A 19909-nucleotide genomic window follows, 5' to 3' on the forward strand; every position below is an offset into this window, starting at 1 on the left:
GCAAGATGCATTTGTAACCTCAGAATTGGGATGGAGTAGAAAATGGGGAAAAATCCACAATCTTGCTAGCTAGCTGGTCCAGGATAAAACCAAGCTCCAGGGTCAGTGAGAGACCCTGCCGAAAATAGTAGAGAGCAAAAGATAAAGGCAGTGGACATTGACCTCTGACCTTCAAACTCACATCCAGGGAGAAAAAGAAAGACAAACAGAAAGTCAGGATTTATCTATGAAAGTTTTATTTTTTAATAACTTTTTTTTGAGAAGTACAAATGTCAAAGTAGCAATAAATTTAGAAGTTTTTGTTCTACAGCGAAGAATTAGGAACTTATAATGGTATGAAAAATATGAATTACTTAGTGGCAAAGACTCAAGTCATAGATCTCACTCTACTGATGAACTCCTTTGAGAGAGACAGGACGGATAAGACTCTCTGGGTTTGTTCAGACAGACTAAGCAATGCAATGGTCTATTGATATAAAATGTTATTTACTCTACCAAACTCCTGAAAAATGACTTTGTTAACCACATCATGGGAACTTCTGTCAGGTATACCTTTTTCTTTTAAATTGCTATTCTCTAGGGGGAAATGGAGCGGATCGGAGGACCTTGTGTACACAGACAAGCACTGGATAAGACAGCAAAGTTCGACACACAGACTTGTCCCTTCAAAGAAAGGATGTAATTTACAACTTGGTGATTTTTTTTTCTATCTATAGGCCATGATTCACCTGAATTCCCTGGATTATTATGTTTATTTATTGTGGTTCAAAACTCGCGTGGGTTGCGTGGGCGGGGCGCCTGTGCGTAGAGGCAGAGGCCATCCGGGGAACCATGGTCGCTCTGGGCGGGACTCAGGACTCTCAGCACTCGCTGTTCATGGTTCAGTCTCGCCCAAACGGGTTACAGCGGAGAGAGAGAGGGAGCCCCGCAGGGAAAGCGGGGACCCAGGCGGCCCCGGCTGAGTAGGACTGCTATTGTAAGGGGAGAGTGTCCCACGGGCCACTAGAGCGCAGAGAGCACAGGGATGGGTGGAGAAGGCTTCCCCCCCATGCGAGTTTTCCACTTACACAATGAGTCTAGAATCGCAGGAGACACGTGAGATTAAAGACATGTAGATTTATTGACATGGTGATAAGTCTGAATGATGGACGTTCTCCCAAAAAATGCCAGGAGAGGCCCCCTTATATTGGGGAGAGGAGGGGCTTGGGAGGTGACTATGCTCCGGCCTTTAGGTAATATGTAAATCTTGAGGCAGAGACCTGTTCCCCCCCACACCCGCTCTCTACCTGGGCTTTACGTGACCTACTGCATGTTACATGGAGACCTCGTGTCAGGTCTCTGGGTTCTGGGGGCGTGGCCAAACACCCCAGGATTTTCACAGCCCCACAATTTATCCCTGATTTTTTATCCCCTAAGTCTTGAGCGTTACTTCTCAGTTACTAAGACCTGTGAGAGATGTCACTTGTACTTTACAACAGCCTAAGTGACCTGTATTATATTAGAGCCAGGCCAATCCTCACTCCACAGGCATTGTGTTGACCTCAACTATTCTCTTTTATATGAAGCATCACTTCTAAGTCAACAAAACCCATCTTTACAGAAGAAACCACGTATAGCTTGTAAAGGATTTCAACATAAACATATCTTAAACCTTGTTGTTCACTCAGGACTGAGTTCATTGTCATTAGGAAACTTTTTCCCAAAATTATGCTGTGCTTAGGTATGGCTAAAATAAGCCACCCGACAACAGATTCCAGAAGTTTGAACCAATGACACCTAACTAAAGTCTTACGGAACTGACTCTCGCTCTTGCTTCTCAGATCATTCTGCTGCTAGCCATAGAGTTTGCAAGGACCCCCCATAGAAAAACATACCAGCTGTGGAAGCCATGGCAACAACATCATCTCAGCCCCAGGCACACTTCTGCCACACCAGGACCCCCCCCCTCCGTAAAACCAGATCACGCATAACTCACCCACATACTCTTACCCCACATACACTTCCGCTGTGCCACACACACCCTGTCTGACTCGGTCATAGGGTATACTTTCTACTTCCATTGTCACACTGCATGTACCCTGACTGTGAAAACAGAGAATGTGAGACACCCCTTCAATTCCCCGTGCCTCTCCTCAGCACACACTCCCATCACCCCACATAAACCCTGGTGGGTCACATCAACCAGCATGCAAACCCTCCACCCTAGTGCTCACTTGTGGCATGCCCAAAGCACATGACTAAGGTTAGAAAAAAGAACCCCAGTCCATAGAGTACACTTCAGCCATGTCTCATACCCGCTACTTCCTTCCACATTCTACACTCCAGCTGGTAAAGCTGTGCCTAAGATCTTCCCGGCTCCTATCACTGTGCACACTCTGGTTCCTGAGATCAGAGCCCTTGTAACTATCTCTTGGTGACCCCATAATACCACAGCAGTTTAAGCACCTAGTTAGTGAAATCAGAAGATTCATTAACATTCTACGGCCCACAGCCCACAGCCCACAGCCCAAAGCTCTGCCACAGAGAATTCACTTTGACTCATGATGTTAGAGAAGATGGTCTTTCCCCCTTACCTTCAGCACACACTTATCCATATCAAGCACCCTGGATTGTGTGCTCAAAGTATATGTTGTAGGAACCAGAAGGGCTACCATGCCCTGGGTGAGACTTTCTGTGTGCCACTGTCTACTAAATAACATTCTGTGGTTTTCCTAAGATCAGAACATCCTGATGTAGGCATGGTGCCCCAGGAAGGGAATTTACACTTGACATCCCATTGTCCCCCAGCTGAGCTCCTGTTTTTCCTTGAGTTTGTGTTTTTCCTTCCCTGGCTTGGTGTATATATTGAACCTGCTCAGTAAAAGCTTTGGCATTCTCTCATAACGAATGGCCCAAGTCTGTGTCTTCCTTTAATCTCCCAGGCCTATGCCCAAGCTCGGTACTGTGGCAGCACTGGAGCTGTCATATGTGACGACACATCCTAGCATACCTCTAGCTTCACAGAACAGACTCTGTCTCCCACTTGGGCACACCCCAGTCATCCTATCTATGAATCAGCATCAAGTGTCCCCACAACTGAACTATAGACATACGCAAGAATAAAGCCCTGAGTTCAAATCCCTAGCACTTGCATAAAAGCTTAGGCATGGTCACATGTACCTATAACTCCAACACTGTGGTGGGTGGAGGCAGGAGCATCGATGGGGTTTACTAGCTGCCAACCCACCTTCCAAATCAGTGTGAGTGCCTTTCCGAAGGGAACAGAATGAGAGTGACCGAGCAGGAGGCCAGACATCCTCCTCTGGCTTACACACACACGCAGGGACACACACACACACATACTCACACACATGCATCCACACACATGTACATATACACTACATACAAACTATAGATACCACATATATACTTAGACATGCATATACACATACACAAAGAAGCAGTAATAACAAAATAAAATGGAAAATGTCAGTGACAAAAAGAACAGAGTCACATATGCAGGCGGGCCCATCAGAGTGGCAGCTGCTTTTTCAGCTACTACTGATAGACTACTCTCAAAGCTTTTATAATCTAGACATGAACTTTGTTCTACTGTTGTTTCTATTACTATGATGAGACACTCTGACCAAAGGGAGCCTGAGGGAGGGAAGGGTTTATCTGAGTTTATAATTACAAGTCATGGTTTACCATTGAGGGAAGCCAGGGCAGTGACTGAAACTGAGACACGGAGGAATGCTATTGCATACTGGTCTTTACTCTCCCCAGCTCATGCTCAGTCAGATCTTTTATATAACCCATGTCCACCTTCCTAGGGGACAATCCCAAATCCAATCTCTGAAGGACACTGGTACAAAGGTACAAAGATGCCTTTCCTATAGTATACTTCTGTGTCAAAACATGATGAAGAGAGGCTTTTACAGCAACTATGGAGGAAAATTCAGAAACCTGTTTATTAATTTATTCATGGCTCATTATCCCAAAGTTTGGGAACTCTCAAAGCCATAAGAGAACAGAAGAGTGGACTTCACCTAGAACTGACTTTAATACTTGTATGTAATTAAAATGGTATAAAAGCAAAAAGGAGGATGGGGATGGGATGGGGATTTCTAGGGAGGGGAAATGGGGAAAGGGGATGACATCTGAAATGTAAATAAATAAAATATCCAATAAAAAATAAAGTAGAAATTATTGTTTATAGTAATGACAAAGAAGAAGGAGAAGGAGAAGAAGAAGAGGAAAAGGAGGAGGAGGAAGAGGAGGAGGAACAAGAGGAAGAGGAGGAGGAGGAGGAAGAGGAGGAGGAGGAAGAGTGGACTTCAAGCTCTAAGAGACCACACCTGCTGACTCGGACTCTCATATCTAGAAAAACTATCACAACTAGAGAAGAAAGAAAATCTTGCCAGGCTCAAAGCAGTAGATGGCTGCTAATCCACCTCTACTGGAAAAAAGTCTTCAGACTATAGAGAAGGATAAACACATCCAACAGACAATTGCTAAGCAAACAAGGACTAAGAAAACATCAAACTCTATAAAAACCAACAACATCATAGGAATTAATACACTTTTTAATAATAAGTCCATATTAGTGGACTCAATTTCCCAATCAAAAGATATACACTAGAAGATTGGATCAGAAAAGAAAACCCTTCTTGCCGGGCGGTGGTGGCGCACGCCTTTAATCCCAGCACTTGGGAGGCAGAGGCAGGCGGATTTCTGAGTTCAAGGCCAGCCTGGTCTACAGAGTGAGTTCCAGGACAGCCAGGGCTACACAGAGAAGCCCTGTCTCAAAAAACCAAAAAAAAAAAAAAAAAAAAACCAAGCAGAAAGGAATCCTTTGTACAGTAGATGTGACATTTGAAGTGTACAAAGGCACTAAAGTGTACAAACTGTACTAAATTGGGCTGGTCCCCACATCAATTATTAATCAAGGACATGCCCCCACAGACTGGCCAGTCTGATAGCAGCACTTTCTCAATTAAAGAGCCCTCTTCCCAGATGATCCCAGCTTGTGGGAAGTTGACAAAAAAAAAACCTTACTAGCATGTTCTCTACTGTTGTATTAGTGGTCATGAATGACTTTATGTTTCTCATGGGAGGTCCTTATTTCTTTCAATTTTGAAGGATGACTTTAGTGCATATAGTAGTCTCAGTAGGCATCTGTTTACCTGAAATATATCACCTCATGCTCTCAGAGTTTTGGATGAGAGGTTTGATGTTATTTTGATTGGTTGGCTATGGTAAGCCACTTGGTATTTTTTTTTCTCCTTTAATGTTTGGGAATGTCATATGTGCATACAATATATTTTGATCAAATCTACCATGTGTTCCTCCCATTCAGCTCCCACTACATCTCCCACCCACCACTTTTCTTTCAACTTCATAAACTCTATTTTTTTTTAACTGATTGAATCTACTTCATGCTGCCAGTATGTCCATGGGTGTAGGGTCATCTAATTGGAACCTCTAGAGGCCCCATCCCTGAAGAAACTTATTCTAATAGCCATCAGTTTGTCACCATTAGGAAACAGGCTCCTTTCAGCAAGTACTTCCTGGCATCCACAATAGTGTCTGGGTTTGTTGACTGTATATGAAATGGATCCCTAAGTGGGGCAGTCTTTGGATGGTCTTTCCTTCAGTCTCTGCTCCACATCTTGTCTATATATTTGATCCCACGAGTATTTTGTTCCTCTCATGCTGGAATTTTTGAATAGCTTGACTGATATGTGTAATGCCCTTGTCATGTCCAGAAAACACTATTTTACAACAGTCTACCATAAACTTTGACTCTTACACCTTTTCCACTCCCACTTCCAAGACAATCGCTGAGCTTTAGGAACAGATGAAAGAGATGTCCTGTTTAGGTAGAGCTGAACATTCTCGAGTCTCGGTATTAATTTACATTTATTGCAAAAAGAAGGTTTTCTAGTGAGTGTAGAGAGCTGCACTAATCTATGGATACAAAGAGTACCACCTATAATCACCCCAAACCCAGATGCCTAAATGCCAATATAAGAAGAAAAATCAATAAAAGCCAAGACAATTTGTCATCAAACAACCAGCTATTCGACTACAGCTAGCCCCAAACATTCCAATGTACCTGAAGCACAAGAAAATGATCTTAAAACCAACTTTATGAAGATTATTAGAGTCCTTAAAGAGGACATGATTAAATCCCTAAAGAAATCAAGGAAAAGACAAACAAAAAATTGGAGAAAATGAATAAATACCTTAAAGAAAGCCAAAAAAAAAAATCAAGAAGTTGAAGGAAATGAATAAAACTATTCAAGACCTGACAATGAAAATAGAAAGAATGAAAAAAATACAAACTGAGAAAATTCTGGAAATTGGAAATCTAAGTCAACAAACAGGAACTAAAAATGCAAGCATCACCATTAGAATACAAGAGAAGAAAGAGAGAATCTCAGGTGCTAAAGATGCAATAGAAGAAATAGATACATTAGTCAAAGAAAATGCTAAATCTAAATTCCTGACACAAAACATCCAGGAAATCTGGAACATTTTGAAAAGACCAAACCTAAGAATAACAAGAATAGAAGGAGTAGGATCCTAGCTCAATGGCCCAGAAAGTATTTTCAACAAAATTATAGAAGAAAAGTTTCTTAAAGCAAAGCATGACTATAAAGGTACAAGCCTACAGAACACTAAATAAATTGAACCAGAAAAGAAAGTCGCCATACTACATAATAATCAAAATACTAAAAACAGAGAAGAAAGAAAGAATATTAAAAGCTACAAGGGGAAAGGACCAAGCAACAAATAAAGGCTAACAAGTAAATTACACCCAAGTTCTCAAAGGAGACTCTAAAAGCCAGAAGGTCCTAGACAGATGTAGACTCTAAGAGCTAAGAGATGTCAGCAAGACTACTATACCTAGGAAAACTTTCAATCACTATAAATGGAGAAAATAAGATACTCCACGATAAAAGTCAAATGTAAACAATATCTACCCACAAATCCAGCCCTATGGAAGGCACTAAAAGGAAACTCTAACCCTAGGAGGTTAACTACACCCATGAAAAGACAGGAAATAAATAATCTCACACCAGCAAAACCAAAATAAGGGACACACACCCCAACAACAATAACAACAACAAAAATAACAGAAATTAACAATCATTGGTCATTGATATCTCTCAATGTCAATGGACTCAATTCCCCCAAAAGACAGAGACTAACAGAATGGATGTAAAAAGAGGATCCATCCTTCTGCTGTACATGAGAAACACTCTTCAACATCAAAGGTAGACATTAACTCAGAATAAAGGATTGGGAAAAGGTTTTTCAAGCAAATGGCCTAAGAAACAAGCTGTAGTAGCCATTCTAATATCTTACAAAATAGACTTTAAACCACAGTCAATAAAAAAAGATGGGAAAGAACAGTTTATACTCATCAAAGAAAAAACACACCAAGATATTCTTTCAATTCTTAGCCTCTACACTCCAAACTCAAAGGCACTCATGTTTATAAAGGAAATACTACTAAAATTTACCTCACACATTGGTAGTGGGAGACTTCATTATCTCATTCTCACTAATGGACAAATCATCCAGACAGAACATAGAAATACTGGAGCTAACAGATATTATGAACCAAATGGACCTAACAGATTGTCTACAGAACATTTTATCTGAACATAAAAAAGTATATCTTCTCAGGACCTCACAGAACATTCTCCGAAATTGATCACATACGTGGTCACAAAGCAAGTCTCAACAGATACAATAAAATTGAAAAAACCCATTATATCATTTCAGACCATCATGGACTAAAGCTGGACTTCAACAACAGAAACAACAGAAAGCTTATAAAGTCATGGAAACTGAACAACTCTCTACTGAATGACCACTGGGTCAAGGCAGAAATAAAGAAATTAAAGACTTTCTAGAATTCAGTGAAAATGACTGCACAGCACAATCCAATTTATGTGACACAATGAAAATAATGCTAAAACAAAGTTCACAAGTGCCTACATAAAGAAACTGTAAAGAACTCTTACTAGCAATTTAGCAGCATACCTATAAGCTGTAGAAGAAAAAAAAAGCAGCTCATCCAAGATGAGTATATGGCAGGAAATAGTCAAACTGAAGCATGAGGTCAGTAAAATAAAAATAAAGAAAACAATACACAGAATCAATGAAACAAAGAGTTGGTTCTTTGAGAAAACTAACAAGATAGACAAACCCTTGTCCAAACTGACAGAGAGAGAGAGAGAGAGAGAGAGAGAGAGAGAGAGAGAGAGAGAGAATACCCAATTTAACAAAAATAGGAATATAGACAAAAATAGACACACACAAAAGAAAGAAATTGAAAGAACCAATTATTAGGTCATATTTTAAAGACCTGTTCTCTACAAAATCAAATCAATATCAGATAAATAATTTAAATAGACCTGTAACCCCTAAGCAAATAGAAGCAGTCATTAAAAGTCTCCCCCACCCAAAAAAAAAAAATCCCAAGGTCAGATAATTTCAGTACAGAGACTTTGAATCCTCCTCAAATTATTCACAGAATAAAAACATAAGGAATAATACAAAATTCATTTTATGAGGCCACAGTCCAGAGTGAACTTAGCAAAAATGCCTAGTAATGGGGTATTTGGACCCTGAACCGGTCATATTGTTTAACTAGGCAACAACTCAGCCACAAAACTTTTGACCTACAATCTGTCCTGTCTGCAAGAAATGCTGGGGTAATAGAGACACAGAAGTTATGGGAATGGCTAACTGACTGAGTCAGGGTTTGTATCCCTTCATAAAACTGTGCCTACATAAAACATCATGACCAAGAGGCAAGTTGGAGAGGAAAGGATTTACTCAGCTTACACTTCCATACTGCTGTTCATCATCAAAGGAAGTCAGGACTGGAACTCACACAGGGCAGGAACACGTAGGCAGGAGCTGATGCAGAGGCCATGGAGGGGTGCTGCTTACTGGATTGCTCAGCTTGTTTTCTTATAGAACCCAGGACTACCAGCCCAGGGATAGCACCACCCACAATGGGCCCTCCCACCCTTGATCACTAATTGAGAAAATGTCTTACAGCTGTATCTCATGGAAGCATTTCCTCAAGGGAGGCTCTTTCTCCGTGATAACTCCAGCTTGTGTCAAGTTGACACACAGAACCAGCCAGTACATCAAACCATGAGAGGTCCAGTGCCACATCTGACACAGCCTGGATGGCCAGAAACCAGAGGAACACTCCCGATGCCCAGAATAGAACCAAAGATGACTGGAAAAAAAAAAGTCAATTAAATGATTCCTAATGATATCCTACATATACTTGGGCACCAGAGCTTAGCCCAATTGTCATCAGATAGATGTCATTCAGCAACTGATGAGTACAAATGCAAAGACCTACAACCAAACACTAGGCAGAGCCAGGGGACCCCTACAGAAGAGGAGGAGGAAGGATTGTAGGAGCCAGAGGTGTTTAGGACATAGGAAAACTCATGGAATCAACTAAGCAGGGCTCATAGGGGCTCACAGAGACTGAAGCAATAATCACAGAGCCTGCCTGGGTCTCACCTAGATCCTCTCCATAGATGTTACAGTTGTGTAGATTAGTGTTTCTGTTGGACTCCTAACATTGGGAGTGGAGGCATCTCTGACTCTTTTTGCCTGCTCTTGGGACCCCTTTTCTCCTACTGGGTCGACTCATCTAGCCTTGATATGAGGGTCTGTGCCTAGTCTTACTGTAAATTGTTATGCCACGTTCAGTTGATATCGCTAGGAGATCTGCTCTTTTTTTAAAAAAAAGGAAATAGAGGAGGAATGGATCTGGGGGAGAGGGGAAGTAGTAGCAGCACTGGGAAGAGTAGAGGGAAGGGTCAAGCAACACATATAAACAAAAAAAAATCAAGGTGAGTGGTATCTGAGGCATGACAACTGAGATTGATCACAGGTCTACAAACACAAGCAGATACACACACACAAAAAGTGCTATTTTATTCAATTATATAGTATAATTATCCATTTTTTCAATAGTCATGGCAATATTTTACTTTTTATTTATTTCATGTTGAAAAGTTAAATCAAAGATGAAAATGAAGGGCAACAGAAAATCAGATACCTAAAATCCCAACACTCAGGAGGCAGGTGGATTCTGACTTAGAGGCCAACTTTCTTTTGACATCATAGCGGTCTCTAACTTCAGTCCACTAGTTGAGTGTAAGTATCTGCATCTGTCTCAGTCAGCTGCTTGTTAGGCCTCTTGGAAGGCAGCCTTTCTAGGCTCCTGTCTGTAAGCACACCATAGCATCAGTAATAGTGTCAGGCCTTGGAGCCTCCCCTTGAGATGGATCCCAAGTTAGGCTGATCTCTGGACTTCCTTTCCCTCAGTCTCTTCTCCATCTGGTCTTATAATCTGAAATTTTCTATTTTCTTCTACTTAAAACTGTATGTAGTGTGTGCCTTTAATCTTAGCCCTCAAGAGGTAGAGGCAGAGGCAGGAGGTTCAGTGTGAGTTAGAGGCTAGCCCTGTCTACATAGTGAGTTTCAGGCAAGGGTTATACAGTAAGACCCTCTCCAAAGAAAGAGAGAGGGGAAGGAGGGAAAGAAAAAAGAATGAAAAGAAAAAGAAAGGAATAAAGAAACAAAAAGAAGAATGGAAAGAAAAAAGAATCACTTACATCAAATTATTCTATAATCAAAATCAAATCATAATGACATTTAAATCATATTATTTGATATATACATTATATATAAGATAAACGCTTTTAATTTATACAGAAATAAGATTTGATCTTGGGAAGGAAAGACCAGATACTTTGAAATCACTAAATAAAATTCAATGCAAGGATTGTGTGATGATCATATTTTAGAAAAAGATGCTCTGTAAATATAGAATAGCCTCAAGTAGACCTTTCTGAAAGACTGTGCACCCAGAAGTAGCATGCTTGGTCCCTCTCTCCCTCTGAGGGACCATCTCTGCCATGTCTTCTATCTCTGTCTTATTGTTACTGAAAATGTTAACTGGTACTGAGATTATAGGAACAGCGTGTTAACTCCTCTGGACCTTCCACACTGGGACTGTGACATGATGTTTAGCGACTAGAATTGTGGCTGTAGGAAAACTGGTTTTTCATCTCACCCATTTGATGGCCAAAAGTGCAGGATTAGGTAACCTCATTTGCTCAGCATCTTGTGGTGATTGTCATTTGGCTCACCCTGTAGAGAAATGGAAAAGTAAACCAGTCATATTGGGTAGCTGTGCTTTATGACAACTTACTCGCTCTAGAACTCTCAGAGTTCTGTGAGAAGTCCATTAATCCCTCCCGAGGGTGGTACCTCCATGACCTTGCACCAGGCTCTACTTCTTAATGGAGGTTGAGCTTGGAGACAAAGCTTTGGAGGATGAAATCTCCAGCATAAGTCACACCAGGGTACACACTGAGAAGAACCGAAACCAGGATAAAGAAGCAATACGCACGCATTTCTATCCTCATGTAACCATTGGTAAGAGTCACAACAGGGAAACAAGCCAAGCATCTACCCTTGCAACTCCCAAACTCATCTTGAAATGGAGAATAGAAAGACAGCAGCCCTGACCATACTCCAGGCTGTGTTTAGGATGTGCCTCTGCCCCTGTATTCTTACTTAATGCCCAGAATAGCTCTGTGATGTATTACTACCATCGACTCCCCATTATATAGCCGAACCACTTGAGTCTGAGGGGTGACCTGCTTAAGACCATGGGCAAGAAGGCCTCAGACCTGGGATTTGAACCCAGATATCCCAGCTCTGACCTAGGGTACTGATCTCTCTCTTGTACAAAATCGTTCCCTCTCAGGGCTTCTCTGTCCACTGAGCTCCTGAAGTCATCCTCCTGATTCAAAACACAGGTAGCTTTCCATGAAGTCTGCCTCAACCATCTCACATGACCAAGACCCAGAACTAGAATGCTGAGAAGTGATTGGACACAAAGAAAGCCGGCCTGCATTTCAACCTGGTAGTCAGCAAAAGGCCCTGCTCATGGTATTTCAACCTCTACATTTTAAGATACCATGTAAATGTTTTATAATCTTAGTGTCTTTAAGCTCTTTCTTAAAGTTTCCTCTTGGTTTTCCCTTAACTAATTCCTTTTCACTACAACACAGAAGGATAGAAGTCACTAGGTGTCTAAAAACTAGAGAAGACTGCTTATTTCCCAGGCATCCTGACATTCTTCTGGCCTTCACATGCATCCACAGACAGGTAACAGATACACACACATAAAAATACAAATACATAAGTAAAAACAAATCTCAGGAGATGCTTGTCACAAAGGGTACAAAGGAAACGACTTTAGCAATGAAAACAATACCCAGCAATAGCCCTTCTTATACATAACTGTAATAAGAGATTTTTAAGCTTAACTCATTACATTCACTGTGATTTGAATTTATGAAACTTTTTTTTTTTTCAGAAACAGGTAGTATTCCCCACTCAGTGTTGTAGTAAGTCTTGTTCTCTTCCAGTCTGAGTTGGGTAGAGTATTTTAGGGCCAAGAGAGAAGAAATAAGGACTGCATAGTGTGTGTGTGTGTGTGTGTGTGTGTGTGTGTGTGTGTGTGTGTGTGTGATGTGTCAATTTGTCTTAGTGGAGTGGGTTGTGCTGAAGGTGGAACAAACGCTCAACGGCTGAGGAGCCCCTGTCCCCAGGAGAAGCAGAAAGGAGAAGAAGTATCCCTTCTAGGAAGTGAGCCGTGAGCTAAGACGGAAGGCTGTGTAAGCGATGATGGGAAGGAACAGAGAAGAAGGGTTTCTGAAACTTACTCTCTTCGTCAATAAGTATAGAAGAAAACATTGCTTGCCATGTTTCTTCTGGAACACCTAGGCCATTGGCGATTTGTGGTAAACTGTCAGTTACATGAGATGATAGGATACAGCTTATGTATTTTTTGGTATTTATAGTGTGAGCTGGGTCTGGAAGTTAGCAAAAACTATCCTAAAGCTTTTGAAGACTATATTTTCATGCGAGATGAATGCATACTACTGGAAAACAAGTAAGTCACCCATACCATGTTAATCCTAAAGGTTTCAATACTTTTCTTCCATAGCGTCTTTGAAATTATCCAGTTCCTGAATGGCACATACTGACACACATATGTCCAAAACAAGGCAGGCTGCTCAGCTATCCAGACTTCCTCCAGATCATTGGCCATGGAGACTAGTACGAGGTGCACACAGCGGCTTGTTGCCATCTTGGGAAGCTCCCGGGATTTAGGCCCTCTGGTCTAAAAAAGTTTGAAAGAAAAAGGATGCTGAAGATTTATCAAGCTTTTTTTTTTTACAGAAATATTATATTAAGAAGGATGGACCCATGCACTATGGAGCCTTGCACTCATTACAAGTTTCTACAGGTGCTACTGGCTGTCGTGAACTTCCATGACGTTCCACAAAGCCTCATCTGAATCACATACAGACCAGTAGAGATTGTACTGGCTAACTGAAAGATCAAAGCACCTCTTGTTTTTACCACAGTGCCTAGCAACTGGTATCACTTCAAAAGCCAAGGGAAAATCTCACAAAAATGAAACCCCATAGGCAGTGATGAGGTAGAAGAAGATAAAAAAAGGGACTTTGTTATCTGTTACAGAGTTATTGTACAATGGTGGACAGGGTGGCCAACTTGCCACCGATACTGTAGTGATTCCATTAGCCTTATAAAAACTGGATACCAAACACTGCCAGCTAATGTTAACAAGTCCACATAACAAGAGTGGCTATCTGGCTAATTCATAAGCACGTCTGACAGAAGCACTCATCTGTATGATTCAACACTGTGGGATAAATAGTAAAACATTCCAACTGTTTTCCAGCTAAAAATATTTACCTTAGTGACTTCTCTAGTAAAAGAATTCTGGGAAATATTAGAATGCACAGGTCCTAGGCAAATGGTAGACAATGTTATACCTGGATAGTCCAAAAGTTCATTTCGGAGGGCATTAACAAACCCCTAAGAGGCAATAAAAGAAGAAAGAAAAGAGAGAAATAAAATTAAATACAGGCCTCATTTCATCTCAGTTCCTCATGACTTGAGGAACCGTATTCTAAAATGCTTGAGTAAAGGACAGCTCACGTGCACGCAGGCTCACGTGCACGCAGGCCATGGACCTAGTGTGCATGGCCCCATGCAGGTGCTCTCAGGTCCTGTCAAATCCCGGGGGCTCAGTGGACGCTAGCCGTAGCTTCTGCCATCAATGCTTCTACGGCAAGTACCAAGCAGGAACCAAACTTATCTCTGAAGACCCCTGTATATCCCTCTTTCCACTAGTCTCCACTTCCCCACTCTACAGATGTATTTGTTTTACAGAGAATCCCTGGTAGCAGTGGAGAGGCAGCTTCACTCCCTAGACAGATTAAAAAAAAAAAAAAAGAAGAAGTTTAAATTAAAAAAAAAATGGGCAAAAGGCAAAAAAACAAAACAGGAATGGAACTTTTCGGAATTGGTTCTAATGCTTTGTCTTAATTTGACTCCCAAAGCCACGCTTCCAGATGCTGAGGGTCCCCGCCCCCAGCTGGCTTTGAGTGGTAATAAAGAATTGCCGTACAGCCAATGGCTGGGCAGGGAGATGGAGGTGGGACTTTTAGATTGCATGGCCAAGGGACCAAGGGAGAGAGGGAGGAGAAGAGTGGAATCTCCATGACTCCAAGGCAGAGGGATCAAGTTTAAGAGCTGCAGGAAAGAAATCATCCAGCAGGGTAGGTGGAAAGGGAAAGCGGCCCTGTAGGGGGCGCTGCCTAGAAGGTAACAGAGCAGTAAAGAAAAAATACAGATTTAGAAGGTATTAAGCCAGGAATACTGGAGGGAAGTGTGTGCTAGCTGCAGGGAGGATTGGAAGTACCCAGCCATTGAGTTAGTCAAGGCATATCAAAATTAGCTGGCGTGTGTATGCGTGTGTGTGTGTGTGTGTGTGTGTGTGTGTGCGCGCGTGTCATTAATGAATCCAGAGCTCTTGAGTGAGTGCAGCACGAATGTGCCCCACCAGGAGTCAAAACGGATTAACGAATTCACCGCTGCATGGTGACTTTACAAAACCACCATAGATAAGTTTACTTTTCAGTTTCTATTACCATTTTATATTAGTGAATAAGTTATGTGAAGTAAATTTAGGTTGACGATTAGCGCATAGCTAGTGATGAATACAAAGAGATTGCCTTCTTTTGGACTTGTAGAAGAAGCTAGACCATGAATGAACCCACTACTATTATTTTGCTATATGAACATAATATCAAGTTGCCTCTAAATTTGTATCTCTAGCGCTGGAGAGAAAGTTCAGTGGCTAAAAGCACTGTCCATTCTTCCAGAAGATCCTCCTTGGATTCTCAGCACCCACGTGGTACCTCACAATCACCTATAATTCCAGCTCTAAGGGATCTGACATCCTCTTTTGGCCTCTGTAAGGACCAGGCACACACCTAGTATGTAGACATACAATCAAGTAAAACACACACATAATATATATGTACGGATACATATATATAAATACATGCATGTGTGTATATATACACCATACACATATACACATATTTCCGTAGATTGGTACAGCTCTCAGACCTCATCAGCTACAGCATCTCACAGGCCCATCAACTGGGCACATTTTGCCAACCCATTAAGTCCAGTCATAACACAGAGCCTTGGAAGACAGGTGAGACAGAGCTTCTGGTTTTCACAAAGCACATTCTACATGTCTTATAAGTCAAATGCCAACAGAATAGGGGTCTGTACTCAACTGCATTTGCCTGTCTGAAATGGGACTGTCTCTACAGGAGGTTGATGATGGGCTCTAACTAAATCTGAGGAGAGCATCAGAGCTATAGCCCTTCCTCACTATGCAATTGTCTGCTCTGTGAGGCAGAGAAGGGTCCTGCTGGACCACACCTTCAGTTTCTATGGAGCTATGGTGACCTGAACCACTACATTGTACAATTCCAATGGTAAAATATTCCATTAAAATTTCTTTCAAGCTATGTGTGCTAGTCTACACTTATAATGTCAGCACTTGGGAGGTTGAAGGCAGGAGAACCAGAAGTTCAAGGCCAGCCTTAGATATAGAGAGTGTTTGAGGCTAACATGGGGAGTCACCTTTATTGGTATGTATTGATTTTTATGTGTTTTTTAATCACCAGCCTTATCATTGCTTTCTTTTCACTCTTTGTTCTTTGGTTTTTCAAGACAAGTTTTTCTCTGTGTAGCCCTGGCTATCCTGGAACCTACTCTGTAGATCAAGCTGGCCTTGAACTTAGAGATCTGCCTCCCAAGTGCTGGGATTAAAAACATGCACCACCACCTCCCAGTTTCACTCTTAAGCAGACCTAAGAATTCATTTTGTTCTGATGCTCATTACTCATAAGACAAAGCTGACCAGGCTTTTCTCCTAGCCTTTGCCTTAATTTTCTTTTTTCCATGAAACCAAAATTAACAGAGTCCATGTTTTCTTAGGAGGGATATGGAGCCCAGAACCAATTATCAGGTACTCTCAAATACAGAATAAGAGCAGAGAAGAAAGGGTAGACTTGCAATCTGTCTTGAAAATGTAGCAATAGGCTAAAGCAAAAGACAACATATGCTTGCTAGATCAAAAATAATCTTCCACCGGGTTGTGGTCCATGCCTTTAATCCCAGCACTTGGGAGGCAGAGGCAGGCAGATTTCTGAGTTTGAGGCCAGCCTGGTCTACAGAGTGAGTTCCAGGACAGCCAGGGCTACACAGAGAAACCCTGTCTCGAAAAACCAAAAAAAATAAAAAAATAAAAAATCTTCCTCCCCAGGATTCATTTCATGAAGGTGTACAATTAAAAAAAAAATCTGTTGAATTAGTAATAAGCATATGCAGCTCTAATATTTTTTGGTCATTGACTGGTCCTGTACTCTCAACGTTCTTCTCTTTCTGTAGCCCCACATTATCCCTTAGTTCCATCAACTTCTCCCACTGATGGACAAATCCCTCATGCACATTGCAGTCAATGCTGACAGAATTGACTGGAAGCAGCCTTACCCAAAGAGCGTGTTTGCTGGCAGTGTACCCACTGCAGGGTGGGTGGGACACAATTAACGAAAGACTGTTCATGATCAGAATCTTCCCTTGCTTTCTCTCCATCATATGAGGTAGAACACACTTGATCAATGACACTGTTCCTAAGTAGTTCACCTCTATCAGCATCTTGAAGACATCCAGGTTGGTATCCACAGCAAAGGACACATGGGCTTTTCCACCATTGTTGACTAGAATGTCAATCTAATTCAATAAAGTCAGAAAGAAGATTCTTTACAGATGGTCTATGAACAGAATTCCTAGTGATGAGTGGTTATGTTGTTAATTAAGTGAATCTGTACAGCAATGTTACATTTCTAAAGTCAACAATAAGAAGATAAAAATCAATTCAGGTGTGGAGATGCATGCCTTTTATCACAGCACTTGGGAGGTAGAGGCAAGCAGATCTCTGTGAGTTCAAGGCCAGTTGGGTCTACCCGAAGTGTTCCAGGACAGTTAGAGCTAGATAGTAAAATCTTGAAATAAAACAAAACATCAGCAAACAAAAAAAGGAGACAAAATCAACAGAATTCATCTATTCAGTTTGAGTAATAATTCACAAAAATACACCAAAACTTATAAATATCAAAGTTGTGGTGAATTTTTGGCCCTTCTATCTACAATAGGAATTATGATTTTAAAAGGTTAAAAAACAAACAAACAAACAAAAACTAATAACCTAAAGTCCAAGACCCAGAGATCAAGAGATCAAAGTGATAGACCTGACCACTAATACATCCCATGTGACTCGATTTGAATGAGTAACCACAGATAAGAATCTCTTTGGCAATTTTAACCAAAGTAGGGAAAGTGATATGATGCATATTCTATCAACAAAAATTGATACTTACTCTCCCAAACTCCTGCAGAACAGCTTTGGTAGCCATATCATGGGAACTTGGGTCAGCAAGTTCAAGGGGCAAAACCAATATGTCTTTTTCTTTTATGTTGCCATTCTCTGAATTAAGACACATCAGCACATTAGTGAGAAAGCCATGCTACACGGCAATCAAGTTCTTTCCTGATCTCCTTTAGTCTATCCCTGCACCTTTCAAAAGGCATGGAGAGGTGTAGTGGGACTCGTGAAAGAGCTCTGGCAAAATCAAGATTATTTTATAGCAAAACAAAACCACAAAAACAAAAAATACACACACACACACCACAAACACACACACACACACCACACACACAGCTCATTTAGAAGTATAGCTACATTTGTTTTGAAATATGCTCACAAAGTATCATTGCTATTCTTCGTTTTAATTTGGTCTGGCAACTGGACCCAGGATTTCATACCAGCCAAGAAGTGCTTTTCTGCAGTGCTAAATCCACATCTCTACCCAGCCCTTAAATGTTCTTTCACACAGTTCCAGAATCAGTGAGTTTCATTTAGATCAGGTAGAGTTCAGAGCCCCTCTGCCAGATTATATAGAAAGCAGACACTAAGAAGCAGATTTTATTATTTTGCAGAATTAGAGACTGAACCTTTGGTCTTATCTATGCTAGGCAAGGGCTCTACACTGAGCCACCTCCAAGCCTTTTATGAAGTGATTTATAAAGCACAGAGACTAGATGCCAATCAGTGCTCTGTTTCCTTCCCCCAGGCAGGAGACACACCCCGAATATGTAGTCACTCCAAGGTGCACTGATTCTCCGGGGAGTCTATGTGGCATGGGACCAACCCCTTCCTCATATACTGTAAAGCTGTAAGTGGCCATCAGATGTTCCTAGTACAAAAAGACGAAAAGCTCCCACAAGGAAAAAAGCTGTTAGACATCTGCCACAGACTTGTCTGTGGTCACAACAGACTACTTGATAAGAAAGATAAGAGACTCAAACTTGAGGACTCAGTCCCTTCCCTGCGCCTAGCAGACTAACCTTCAGATATCCTCATACTTCCTTCCCTCTTGTGCAATTGCTTCTCTCTCTTTTTTTTTTCACTATACTTTTAGCATTTTTTAACTTTTTAGCATTTTAGCTTTTTCTTAAAAATAAGCATTTATGTTTCCCTTTGGATTGTTCTTCTTATATTTACCTAATCCTGCTGCTTATGTGCTGTTCTTTATATTATACCTATATTATTATTATTTATATTATACCATCCTATAAAACATTAGCAACAGAGAAGATACAGGCAGCAGCACAGGTATGAAATTCAGCAAGGAAACTGAGTTGCTGACAAAAGCCAAATGGAAATGAATGTCAATTAAGCAGAGTTCTCAATAGTCTAGATCAAGTGGAAGAAAAAACCTAAGACATGAAAGTGAAGGTGGGAAGGCGGAGGTTGCTGGATATCTGATCACACTGTGAACCCTGAGATTCACTGGAAAAACCTGTTTCTAGTTGTGTCCACAGCTCAGCCCTAGCACACACCTTTAATCCAAGAGCTTTCTGTGTATTATAAACAGAATTCAATAAAGTCGACCATGAGTCAAGAGGCAGAGCAAGCAACCAGTTGACAGAGAATGAACATAGAGAAGAAAAGAAAATACCATAAAGTGTAAAAGGGAGTTAGGAAAACAGATAGAGAGGCACACAGGGAGAGAAGGGAGGGACATTCAGATTAAATGGGGTTTTGAGAAGGAGAATTTTGGGGTGGGGAGGTCAGCTGTGGAGGAAGGTAAGTTGCATGCTTTCTCTGTCTCTTTGAGCTAGCAGGTTTTCTCCCCAGCATTTGGCTCCCGAGTCTTCATTGGTAAAATAGAGCAATTGAGATTTTGATTAATAAAAAAACAAAAACAAAAACAATGGGGAGGTGGGGAACAATACCATATTCAAGCATGAGAGAAAGGAAGAAAGAAAGGAAGAGAGAAAGAGGGAGAAAGAGGGAGAGAGAGAGAGAGAGAGAGAGAGAGAGAGAGAGAGAGAGAGAGAG

At 41.2% G+C, this 19909-nt stretch overlaps 1 protein-coding gene across 1 annotated transcript in view; it reads right to left on the bottom strand.

The window, feature by feature from the left end:
* Positions 1-2297: 2297 nt before the first annotated feature.
* The window catches only part of LOC114640087 (dehydrogenase/reductase SDR family member 7-like), a 20684-nt gene continuing 3072 nt past the window's right edge, over positions 2298-19909 (bottom strand). Inside the window, 6 exon segments of the mRNA XM_028789019.1 lie at positions 2298-2445; positions 13019-13065; positions 13067-13234; positions 13834-13956; positions 16999-17238; positions 17886-17992. Of these exon segments, the coding sequence (XP_028644852.1) occupies positions 2298-2445; positions 13019-13065; positions 13067-13234; positions 13834-13956; positions 16999-17238; positions 17886-17992 (833 nt within the window).

Source organism: Grammomys surdaster, unplaced genomic scaffold (genome assembly GCF_004785775.1).
Source record: "Grammomys surdaster isolate TR1022 unplaced genomic scaffold, NIH_TR_1.0 127, whole genome shotgun sequence".
Lineage (NCBI taxonomy): Eukaryota > Metazoa > Chordata > Mammalia > Rodentia > Muridae > Grammomys > Grammomys surdaster.